This window comes from Mus caroli, unplaced genomic scaffold, assembly GCF_978045245.1.
Source record: "Mus caroli unplaced genomic scaffold, Mus_caroli_1 scaffold_2, whole genome shotgun sequence".
Taxonomy (NCBI): domain Eukaryota; kingdom Metazoa; phylum Chordata; class Mammalia; order Rodentia; family Muridae; genus Mus; species Mus caroli.
In genome coordinates this window covers 36,867,168-36,879,993 of record NW_028227257.1, presented here as the reverse complement: position 1 = coordinate 36,879,993, position 12,826 = coordinate 36,867,168, and the positions used below count along the sequence as shown (strand labels likewise).

General features: G+C 40.0%; 1 protein-coding gene across 2 annotated transcripts; it reads left to right on the top strand.

Annotated features, from left to right (window-relative positions):
* The first annotated feature begins 3,453 nt into the window (after window positions 1-3,453).
* Snrpb2 (small nuclear ribonucleoprotein polypeptide B2) lies at window positions 3,454-12,621 on the top strand. 2 transcript variants are annotated; one of them, XM_021153446.3, is made up of 7 exons: window positions 3,454-3,535; window positions 5,193-5,281; window positions 5,838-6,010; window positions 8,907-9,047; window positions 10,231-10,281; window positions 11,742-11,830; window positions 12,274-12,621. In XM_021153446.3, the coding sequence occupies exons 2-7, from the start codon at window positions 5,218-5,220 to the stop codon at window positions 12,431-12,433; spliced, it is 678 nt and encodes a 225-aa protein (XP_021009105.1). In that variant the 5' UTR covers window positions 3,454-3,535; window positions 5,193-5,217; the 3' UTR covers window positions 12,434-12,621. The 2 variants fall into 2 exon arrangements, with proteins under 2 accessions (XP_021009105.1, XP_029330537.1); XM_029474677.2 differs by lacking the exon at window positions 3,454-3,535 and adding an exon at window positions 3,586-3,728.
* The last annotated feature ends 205 nt before the right edge of the window (window positions 12,622-12,826 follow it).

Below are 12,826 nucleotides of genomic sequence, written 5' to 3'. Positions count from 1 at the left end.
ATTTAAAACAAAACAAAACAAACAAACAAACAAAAACTTGGAATGCATGTGCTTCCATAGCCTACCTAAGGTTCCACCTAATCCAGGGAGAAGGTGTCATTTTTGAGGCATATTAATGACCCTACAGTGTAGCATTCACATGACATTACATATAAGAGCCATTCTGTCATTCATTTGTTTATCCATTTGCCTCTAAAAATAAAAGTGTGCTTATGAAGAATTTAAAAAGTAAGACTGAGATGCAATGAAAAGAAATTAATTATACAAATTTATTTCCTTCCAGAATGGAAAAGAGAGGGTTACTCTTAAGTAAAATTTAACTGAACATAATTTCAACCAGCTGAAGAAATGTACACTTGATTTGGTGCTCAATAGTAATACTTGTTTAATGCTTGTTGTGAAAATAATTCATTCTACAAACATTTTTTAGTGTAATTACCACCTGTAGGGAGGGAAAAAAGATGCAAACAAGTTGCCATACATTTTCTGGCTCCATCTAGTATAAATAAGACAAAATATATCCAGTATAGTTTTATGGTACCTTTTCCTTTCAGTATATTCCTTTCCCAAAGTCACTGCTGCAAGATACTGGGAAACATTTAATGAGAAACATAAAACATGTGCAGATAAAGTACAGAAAATATATGTGAATTGAGAGCCACTAGGAGACAGTGCAGTCACCATCTTTATAATTTAAGAGTCTTGACACACAGTTTTATTCCCAACTGGTTGTAGTAATTTTTCTGATGTCCTGAAAATAAGCAAATTTTATCGTTAGTAGATGCATGAAGCTTGTATATGATGGTTTTAACGCTGCCTCTGGGTTTAGTTTGATAAAAAACCTGTTTTACTGGAAAGTAAATCTTGCTGCCTAACAAAAATATGAGTCTAAACCAAGCAGAACTCCAGGGAAACATACATTCGCTTCCATTAGTTTTAAAAAGTGAGTTTTTGACATCTAATTCCTAGTTTGACCAGCAAGAGGTCAGAGTTTATAGAAGATTTGTTTATATTGCATCCATTTTTTTTACACTACATGTATATGTGATCAGAGTTTTGGTGCTATTGTCCCCCTAAAGCTTTAAATATAGAATAAGGTGATTACAAGGTTTCTAAAAAAAAAATAAAAACAGGTATAAAAGAATCTTTTATTTGCTTGTTATAATTGTTGTCTCTGAGGCTTATTGCCTCAATCTGGCTTCTATCTATCTATCTATCTATCTATCTATCTATCTATCTATCTACCTACCTACCTACCTACCTACTTATCTACCTCTCCTGAATTTCTCTGCTTGACCTCAAATTAACTCTAGCAATCTGTCCTAATATTCAGGGTCTTTCTCATTTAACTTTACCTGTGTCTAGCTTATTCTCTCTTCAATCTTCATTCTGTCTCTTAAATCTCTCCTGGTAAAACTGACTCTTCCTCCTCTTTCTCCTCTTCTGCCTCCTCCTCCTCCTCCTCCTCCTCCTCCTCCTCCTCCTCCTCCTCCTTCTTCTTCTTCTTCTTCTTCTTCTCTCTCTCTCTCTCTCTCTCTCTCTCTCTCTCTCTCTCTCTCTCTCTCTCTCTGCACTGCCCTCTTAAATAGCTTCCCTTTCCTCTCTCTTATGAAAGTTGGCCACATCCTATTCTATCAAATCTTCTCCTGATTCATAACTTTGTCTGCCATTCAATCAGACATCACACCACTTTCAAACGGATGACTCCTTCTACCAACTAACATTACCTTCACTGTTTGGGATTAAAGGTGTGTACTCAGGGCAAGTCTGTATTCCAGCCAGAGATATTAAAGGTGTGTGCTAAAACTGAGCCACACCAAAGCAGAAATAGCTTCTCTCAGTAAACAACACAATCCCCGGATTCACGGTGTGATCAAATATCCAGGAAAGCCCCTTCCCCTTCATTCCTTACCAAAACCTATTTCAAGTCTTAGTTTCCCAGTCATTCAAGAAACTGATGAAGACCCATTCAAGAAAGCTTGCAGCGGGAGATCTGGGCGTGGTGGTGCATGCCTTTAATCCCAGCACTTGGGAGGCAGAGGCAGGTGGATTTCTGAATTCGAGGCAAGTCTGGTCTACAAAATGAGTTCCAGGACTATACAGAGAAACCCTGTCTCGAAAAACCAAAAAAAAAAAAAAAAAAAAAAAAAAAAAAAAAAAAAAGCTTGCAGGGATTACTCATGGATATAAAAATGTGTTCATTCTTTGTAAGTGAACCTGGAAAAGAGAACAGAAGCCACTGGACAATTTCTTCTTTGCTGTGTAAAAGGTATAGTAGCTGAGACTCAAGCTTTGATAGAATAGGTATGGTGTTTCTTTAAATCTCTTTATTTTCTTCCCAAGTGGAGTGTCCTTGCATGTTTATCAATTTTCTTTTTGAAAATAGCTACGAACTCTCTCTCGGCCAGATGAATATATATAACACAGGCAGGTTATAGCTTATTCCAGTGCTCTCATTACTACCAAGCACAGTTAATCAACTGCTCAGACCTTCTGTTGCTTAGAAAGTGTTTTATATTTACTTGATGCCCTTTTGCTAAGAACATACTCGATATTGTTTTTATAAAAGCCAAACTGGTTTCCATATCTACGTAATTAAAGAACACTTTTTTTTCTGTGGTTGTTTAACATTATTTCCTACATTTATAGGATTTTCACTGGATATCACACTTGTTTTATTATGACCTAATTTTCACGGAACTTCATTCAATCATCTGAAACATATTTATCGAGTATAAACCATTCTCCGAATCACTTCAGTGAACAAAGCAGGTAAAATTACTACTCTCAAAACACTATTTCCATCCTGCAACTTCATGTGACTTTCAAAAATTAGAAACCTCAAGCTGGTAAAATCAACCAATTTGGTCCTTACCCCAATTTTTAGCCTAGAAAAATCCAGGCATTTTGTGAGAAAAGGAGAGGGTGGGAGAGTGGACGGGAGTTAACTGTGTCTAAGTGAGTTTAGGCTCTTTAGTTTGCTCGCTCCTGAAGCCTGGTGAGAGTACCATCAACGACTCACAAATTCTCTTTGTTCAGGGGTCGAAGACTAGGATTGCATCTAAGACGTAATCTATAGAGTGCTGGCTGGAGTGTTCTTTCAGACTCCTGGAGATTGACAACTATAGATTGACAAAGGTGTTAAGCCAAGTTGACAAGAAACCAAAGTAAGGCTTGACTAACTTGCGGCTGGAGACAGGCTTCTGTAAAATTGTATCATATCCTATAGTTGGGAAGTTTCAAAGTCGCAGTAAGGGAAACGACCCCCTACCCTTCCCTCCTCTGCCTCCACAGGTTGGTTCCCGGGTCCTAATTTGATCCCTTCTAGTTCTCCCACTTTGCACAAACTTCCTATACCACAGGAATGCGCGTGCGCAGAAAGATTCCGCCGCGGAACGCCGGGTCAAGGAGGTCTCGATTGAATCGGTGCTCGACTCTTCGACTTCTCTGAGTTCGATTGAGGAGTGTGGCCGCCCTCTTCCGGCGCGGGGAAGTTCTTCCGGCATTGGTTTCAAGCGGACCGCGCCGGCTTCAGGTGAGTCTCTCCGGTTCTTCTTCGCTGTGGCTGGTGTCGGGGTTTGGCGGGATCCGCCCCGTCCGCGGTAATTGAGCCGGCGAGGGCGAAGGTGTCGTCGGTTGCTCGGTCCGCGGACGTATAGGAGGAAGGGACGGCGACCCCAGGGCTGGCGGAACGAGGCCCGGCGTCGCAGCCTGTTCTCTGCCGGATGGTTGGTTTTTTTAACATCAGAGGACCCTGGTGTTGGGTGGATTGGCCGGTGTGTAAAGAGGCTCAAGCGGACACATAGGAATTAGCCCAGGGGGAGAGAATGGCCCGTGACTTGCTTGGGGGAGCAGGGTGTGCCGTTCACTGTGCACTCTCGGCCTCTTCTCCCCAGCAGCCTTTGGATTTCTGGTGCTATTATATCAGCCCACGGGAGCTAATGCCAGAGCCTGTGCTCTTGTCCTTCTCTTGAGACCCCAGCCCTTCTCCAGGTTCCCATGTAGAGAGGCAAGCCTTTGAGAAACGTTACCTATTATCCGTTGCCTACATAGTACAGGCCCTTCCTATAAGTAACAGTCTGTTGTTCAGAGCAGCTTGTTGTGTGACGTTAAGACACGTGCGTCCTTTAACGAGTAATAGCTATCGATAATAAATAGTAACTGTAGATGCTAACTGGTGCAGACTGACACATATCTGTCTCATAATTTTATAGGCTCCATTTTATAGGTGCTGTTAATAGCCATAATTTGTAGCTGGGGACTTGAGACATTAAGGAACTTGCCCCCCCCCCCCCATTGAAGTAGGTTGTAAAGTCATAAACAGAACTTAAATCCGTATCTTATTGATACAAGAATCTGAGCTCTGAACTGTCTTTCTAAAGTGTCCTCTGAATCACCTCCTATCAATCAATCAGTCATCTGTCTGTCTACCCACCTGTCCGGCATTGGTTTCTATCTATCTATCTATCTATCTATCTATCTATCTATCTATCTATCTATCTATACACACCCTGGATACATAAATAGATTTGAGGGCTGTAGCAGGCCATCTTGCTTTTTGCCAACCTTGACCACTCTTGAGACTCACATAGTGGGAAAGAGACAGAAGTGAAAGCCCCTGAGAGGTCGTTCTCTGACCTCACCATACACGACGGCACAGGTAAACAAACACACACACACACACACACACACACACACTAATCGTTTAAATCAATACATTCATAAGTGCATCTATGAACTGTGCCTTAATTTGTATTGTTTTATTACAATGACTTTTTAAAACTAGGTGCATGTTTACTGATCTTTCACAAAATGTTCAAATCATTTTACTGAAAAACCATTTTCTGGTGAATATGATCAAAACACATGACATTCTCAAAGAATTAATAAATATACTTTCAAAAGTTATGTCATTATGTAGATGAAAGGACAGTATCATTTAACCGGGGGAAAAAAGAAGTATATAACCTTGAATAATATGTTTTTAAATCTGCCTATGTATTGACAGATTCTACCAATTTGTAGAACCTTGCTATTGTCCTTCCAAGGTTTGATCTTAAGAGCTGTTTTCCATTTGACTCAAAGAGATGGCTGTGGGAGGTAGGGCGGGGTGACTAAGAGTTGTGTCATGCTGTACACCTGCATGATTTAACCCTCCTTGCTAATAACAGATTATTTATTATTTCTTTTAGGCTATTGGAAGGGCTCTACCCAAGCATGGATATCAGACCAAATCACACGATTTATATCAACAACATGAATGACAAAATTAAAAAAGAAGGTATGTTCTTTTAAAAATACTTTTCCACAACCAAACTGTGATTATTTGTTGTATCTTAAGAATGGTCTCAATGTCTTCTCTAGTCATCTTGGTGCTCAACAATGGTTTATCCCATTTTTACACACCTTTAAGGTTTTTTAATATAAGAATATGCAGGGATTGAAGTGCTTTGAATTGTTTTAACTCATGGGGGGGGGGGGGGCTGGAGAGGTGGCTCAGTGGTTAAGAGCACTGACTGCTCTTCCAGAGGTCCTGAGTTCAAATCCAAGCAGCCACATGGTGGCTCACAACCATCTGTAATGGGATCTGATGCCCTCTTCTGGTGTGTTTGAAGACAGCTACAGTGTGTGTGTGTGTGTGTGTGTGTGTGTGTGTGTGTATTAAAGTTAGCTTACAAGTGGTTTCAAATAATTGTTTAAATTGGTTAGCCAATGGGACTAGTGTGGTTTTTTGTTAGATCACTATAAATAAATGAATGGTAGAGATGGTTATTGTTATTTTATGAAGAAATTAATCATTGTTTCCTTCACAAATGTTTTCTTTCTTATTTGAACAGAATTGAAGAGATCCCTGTATGCCCTTTTTTCTCAGTTTGGACACGTGGTAGATATTGTGGCTTTAAAGACCATGAAGATGAGGGGACAGGCTTTTGTTATATTTAAGGAACTGGGTTCATCCACAAATGCTTTGAGACAGTTACAAGGATTTCCGTTTTATGGCAAACCAATGGTGAGCTAGCGCTGTTATTTTTGCTTTACTCATTATTGGATGCTACAGTGGACTTTCTTAAGTGTACAGTTAATTCTGAGCTATTGCTTTTTGGTTTTGTTTGTTTAGAGAAATTTGGGGGATATTATGTAGCAAGGTCTCGGGAAAGCCAAGGCCCATGGTTTAGAAGATCTGAATCCTCATTCTGGTTCTGCCATTGGTAGATTTCGTCCCTCTGTCATGCCCACCACCACTACAATATGAGCAAGTTGAATCTTTGGCTTAAGCTGGGGATCAGCAGAAACTCCAGAGGACTAGGTAGACACTTCAAGCTTTCACACACATAAAGTTTCTGATACTAATTGTTTCATTTATGTGTTTTTAACCTTTTAAATTTGTGTTCAAATAATTATTAAGTCGTAGGCTGCACAAAAACAGGTCATGATCTGGATTTTGCCTTCTGGTCTAGCCTCTGCATGCCATGGAGAAAGATTGGGCCTGAGGCTAATCTTGTTCATTTAGGGTTTATTCCTGTAGCCAGTGGCAGCATCAGCACTTGGACACTAATCTTAAAACATCATCATGCTTTTTATATGCTGGGAGGGAACATACTTTCTAATACGGTCAGGTAGATCACAGGCCTCACTAGCCAGATGCTCTTCTCTGAGCAAGAAAATCAGGGAAAGCAGTGCATACGCAAGAGAGTGGGTGTGGGTGTGGGTGTGCTCCAGCCAACCCTCTAGCAGTCTGGACCCTTGTGCTGTACCACGCTGTTCCCAGGTGTCAGGAAGGTGAAGTGTTTACATGGTCTAGATCTCATGTGCTTGGAGCATAGGATTTTAGACAATTTGACTGAATTGAAATGGCAAGTTGGTATATGCCTGCTTAGCTGGATACAAGAAGGGAGGAAATGTTTGTTGTGTTTGGCACTAGCCTCATTCTGCCAACTCACTTTTTGAAATCAATGGGAAATGTGCATTGGTCTAATTTTACACTGAAAGTATTGTAGAGGTCTGTTCTCTGTCTGCCTTGAGGAAGGTTAGCAGGAGCTGCCAGATCTCCAGCATCTGGACAGGATGAACAAGATTCTTATGAGCCGCCTTACTTGTATTTAGGTGCTTTTACATTAGATCAGAAGGGAGCAGAAATTGCTTCAGTTTCTAACTCAAAACAAAATTACCTCAGTATAGTAGAACTATTGTCCTGAGGCTTCTGTCATGAGCGTTTTGGGATAAATGTAACTCTTGTTCTTTGCTATTTTTAAGGGATGAATTATTTTACCTGGGAATTTGGACCAGAATTTCTTAGTAATGGCAATTTGGGAACCTTTGCTATTCACCAGGGTGTTTAGTGTAATTCCTGGGCCTCTGCCCACTAGATACTAAAAGCCCCTCAGCTAGCAGTGTCTCTAGATAGTGCCAATTGTCCCTGGACAGGCTGCATTACATCCTGGTAAGAGCTGTTGTTGAACTCAGATACTTTCTTAGGTGACTGTTATAAAGTCAGACAAGTCCGTTACCCGAGGTCTGTTCAGGTCACGGACAAGATTGAAGACTAAGAGAACTGAATTCTTCTGAGTGGTCTTGTCTATTAGAATGAGGGGAAGGTTGACAGAGCTATGTGGCATCTGCTGCAGTAGAAGACTAGGTCTAGCCTGCTTTCCTCTTCTTCCCCTGGTGTATTCTTTCCTAGCTGAAAGAGGGGAAAGAAAGAATCCCTTTTGGTTTTGAGAGATCCTTGCCTTCTGTTCACACTACAAGAAAATGTTTTGCCTTCTCTTCAGACCAAGATCAGTAGTATTGGAATAGAAATACTTTATAGGATTATTGTGATTTGATGTCATCAGAGAAATGTTGACTCTTTGAGCTCCAGGGATGTGCTTGGTTGAATTGAAATTACAGTTTGCAGACAGCTATACCCTAGGTAATCACAGTTTATTGGCAGAAATATTCGGCCATTTCACCAGTGGTGAATTTAGTCATGTGGCAAATTTATTAGTCTGTCTAAGGCCCATTCCTCAAAGCTGGTCATCATTCCCTTTGTGCTCACTAAAAGCATAGCGTCTGAAGCTTTACCTACACCTGCTGTTTCAGAATCTGCACGCTTAGATACTCACTGGGCTGTTGGGTTGTGCAATATACTTAATAAAGCATTAGCATAGGTCAGTGTGTTTTAGTGCTCACTGGCCTCATCTTGCTGACTCTGTCTGGTATAGGAAGACCAAGCCCAGTCATAGCAGCCAGTATCTCTATTTCCTATTTCCTTTCAAGCCACTTTACCATTTAAGTTACTGAATTAATGAAATTATGAATAATGAATAATTTGAAAATGATAAGTTCAAAGGAAAGTCATTTACAGACCTCAGGATTTTAGTCACTGGAAGTAACAAATACCATGATACTTTCCATAGCTGATTGACACATTGGACCTTTTGTGACTCATTGATAAGTTTCTGTAGTTAATAAGGCAAAAAAGTAGTAATATAGCTTCTTGGCCTTGTTCTTACCACATGAAAGCTGGACATGAAATCTGTCTGGTTGCTGTCAGTTGTTTGTTTTTGTGATAGTGGCAGGAATTGAACTTGGGGCTTTATATGTGATTGCCTAAGTATTTCAGACTGGACTCTGTAGCTTCTGATGTGTGATATTCTTGACTTGGCCTTTTGAGTGCTTAGGTTGTAGATCGGAGCCACCCAGGCCACCCTTGATTGTCCTTTAATAAAGACGGTTGGGTGGACTCTTGCCTTATTGTGAGTCGTAGGCCACAATTTATTTTTACTAATTTATTGCAACAATTTCCTTAGAGGTATGTTTAAAATTGGTTTGCAGAGTATTTATGTACTGGGATTTAAAGGGTTAACAACTAGTTTAAACAGCCTTCAACAATGAACTAAATTGTTTTTCTGTAATTGAAACAGAGAATTCAGTATGCAAAAACAGATTCTGATATAATATCTAAAATGCGTGGTACTTTCGCTGACAAGGAAAAGAAAAAGGAAAAGAAGAAAGCTAAAACCATGGAACAGGCTGCAGCGGCTGCAAACAAGAAGCCTGGTCAGGTGAGATAGCAGTGCACATGCAGAGATGTGTGTTTGTGTCCCCATGTCTGTGTGTGTGTGTGTGTGTGTGTGTGTGTGTGTGTGTGTGTGTGTGTGTGAGGCATGCTCTTTGAGGATTGTATTTATTGCACATATATGTGTTTAAAAAGGAAGTTTTAAGAGGCTGTGGTAATTAAATGTTTAAAAGTCTAGTATTTATACTTAACAATTTAGAATATCAGAGATTTGTAGTAAACAGTTTTATTCTGATTTGCATACTGTTTTATGACATTTTTCTATAAGACATACCTATTGACTTTTTTCTTAAAATCTGCCTGTAAATCGTCCATAATCTCTTCATCATGAGTGTTCTACTCAGAGCTTCTTTGAACAATTAAAGAGGCAACATTTGAAATCTCTAATAAAAGTGAAATTATCAAAAGATGGCCTAGTCAGCCATCACTGCAAAGAGAGGCCCATTGGACTTGCAAACTTTATATGCCCCAGTACAGGGGAACCCCAGGGCCAAAAAGGGGGAGTGGGTGGATAGGGGATGGGGGGGTGGGTATGGGGGACTTTTGGGATAGCATTGAAAATGTAAACGAGGAAAATACCTAATAAAAAAATAAATTAAAAAATAAGTAGTTACTTCTGGATTAAAAATTATTTAAATCAATTTGACTCTTTGTAATGCTTATGTGGAGTTTGTTTTTAAAAAAGCAAGACTTCCTTTTGTCCACAATTTTTTTTTTTTTTTTTTTTTTTTTTTTTTTTTTTTTTTGAGATAAGGTCTCAGTTCTTACAGCCTAGATGGAGTCTATCCTCACATGTAACCCTCCTGGTTCAGCCTCACAGCACACTTGGTCACTGCATCTCCGAAAGTTTAAACTTTAAAGCAGCATGTGGTGATGCACAGTTCTCAGGAGGTAGGAGCAGGTAGCCTGGTCTACATAGTGAATTCCAGAACATCTGAACTACATAGTACGACTGCGTCTCAAAAAGAAATGCAACAGTTTTATGATGTGGTCTGTAGAGTTGAGGGATGGACAGTTCAGGAATAACTGACGACTGAGGAGTTAAGACTTAGAATCTTAAATGGAATAAGAGATCTTTTACAGTTACTTTTATGTTTTCTGTTATGTTTATTGCTTTTCTAGCAGGATGGAAATTTAACCATTTCTTAATCTCAATACCTTTTTTGTAGGGAACACCAAATGCAGCTAATACCCAAGGAACTGCAGCACCAAATCCTCAGGTAATGTTTTCCTCCACAGTGCTCACTTTAAGGTCATAAACATTATCGCAATATAAAATCATATGCATGTCTCCAAAAACAAGTAATTCCATTTGCAGGACATAATTGCTTGTCATTTTAAGAAACTCACTCTTCAAAACATGTAAGTTTCCTTAAGACAAGAAAACAAAACCCGGCCTGCCTGCTTGTTTCCCATGAGTTGGTGACAAGGCAGAAAGTGTGAGGGCTGAGCGGAGGTGTGTCAGGGTTGCAGACAGTCGGTCAGAGTACTGCTGAGCCTGTTTCCATCCGGCTGATGCACTGCCCTGTCTTTCTCATATTCACGGTGGGCAACAGTGCTTGCAGTTAGCCTTGCTTCCTTTTCCCCAGTTCAGCCTCAGTTATTACATTCCCTGCTTTGAATATAGTCTAAATTATAGAGTCTGACATGACCCACACCTCTGTATCACTGAGAAAGTTATAAATATTAGAGTTATGTGCTTTTGATTTTTTTTCTCCCTTTGTTGCTTTGGGCCTGGCTGACCTAGGCCAGACAAGTGTTGTATTACTGAGTTGCCCAGCGTCCTTCAGCCCCACTGAGACAGTCTTGACAATACACTGAAAACTCTCAATCCTCCTGTCTCAACTTCCTGAGTGCTGAGATTACAGATATTATTACTATACCTGACCATTTACATTTTCTTCCAAGCTTTCTTTCTGTTCTTTGAACTCTTTCAGAACTTGCAGTCAGTTCGCAAATGCCAGCACTTGATTCTCTTTCTTAAGTTGTTATTAACTGCTTTCTGTACTTGACCTTATCCGTCCTTGATACTAGCAAGTAGCCAGAGTGTTTTCCTATATAGAAATCCTTGATATACTTACTCCCTGTAGTCTCAGGATGGGGTACCCAGGACATGACTTAATACCTAGCATTCTGCTTGTTTTAGTTAAGCAGATACAACACATACCATTTACTGTGTGCATTTGTGCACACTAACTCACACACACATACACACAGAGAGAGAGTAAATGTCAGCAGGTGTTGGTCCTCAGTAGTAATGCTTTAGTTGTAAATTTTCTCATTCTCTGATAGTAAGAGTGATGCCAGGAATCACACACTGGGGTGTAAGCTAAGTAGAGTGACCAGGTAAGGAGGCGTGCTGCCTTTTCTAGTTTTTCAATTCTGTATTCCAGATGACAGAATTCTGCAGTCATGACTGACCTACAGGTGTTTCATCTGTAAATGCTGTTTTCCCAGAATCAAAACCTTGCAGATTTGGGGTGTCCTGACGAGTGCTGCTCTCCCCTGTTGTTGGTTTTCTAGCTGTATCTCTGTGCTGTTGTTCTCAGCTTTCTTTCTGTGTGTTAAGGTTTCCCAGGTCCGTGTGAGCTGCCATGGAGCTCTCTTTCATGTTTTTACAACCATATACCTTGCAGTGCAATTTATATTCACAGGTTAACTTTGTCTTTTGTTTCAATAGGTCCCTGATTATCCTCCAAATTATATCCTATTTCTTAATAACTTACCAGAGGAGACAAATGAGATGATGTTATCCATGCTGTTCAACCAGTAAGTTGTTGTTGTTGTTGTTGTTGTTGTTGTAAACTAAACAGGTGTGTTGGTAGGAGCCTCAGAAAAGGACAGATAGCACTTGTACCCACTGAGTTCATTTGTCACTCCACAACACTCGTTCTCTGCAGGGTCATTGATTTAGTCTGGGATGGATCATGGATTGAAGCCAGTCTCAGGCTTACAATCTAAAGAGCTAGATGTCCTCTGTTGGAGTTATCTAATGATAAAACAGGAAACCTCTGACATTTGACAGAAGTGGAATTTGTGGAATTAGCATGGACTCTTGGAGTCCCTTCATGGTAAACTTTTATGTCAAGTGCCTCTATCCTACTTCACATTCTTGGTTGGATGTGATTATTTTTCCTAGACCAGTAGCAGGAAGTTACTTCAACAAAGTTATGTATACATTTACCTGTATTTATTGCTTTTGTTTTTCCTAGGTTCCCTGGATTCAAGGAAGTTCGCTTGGTACCGGGGAGACATGACATTGCGTTTGTAGAATTTGAGAATGATGGGCAGGCTGGAGCTGCCAGAGATGCTCTGCAGGGCTTTAAGATTACACCGTCCCATGCCATGAAGATTACCTATGCCAAGAAGTAACATGCGATGCCAGTTTGGAAGGACTTGGTATTATTTATAGTGTTTGTTTTGATCACATTCGGTCAAGTCATTTTAAATGGTTGCAAGTGAAGGTGAAGTTTTGGGAGAAGAGTCACCTAATTTTTTTTTAGTTTTGCTGAACTATGAAATACGGAGCCTTAATTTTGTACAATAAACTTTTATTTGTATTCTGTTTACTGGTTTATTGTCCTATCATCAAACACTTATTTTTGTACAAACCTGAAAATGTAAGAAACTCAGTAATGGGGTTTAGGTTATTTTGGAGCAGCTAATGATACATACAGAAGTTGAAGGGAGCAGACTGCAGCAGCCAGTGAGCAGCATGTTAATAGTAAAATGATCGCCCTGCTGTGAGTAAACAGGACACTTGCT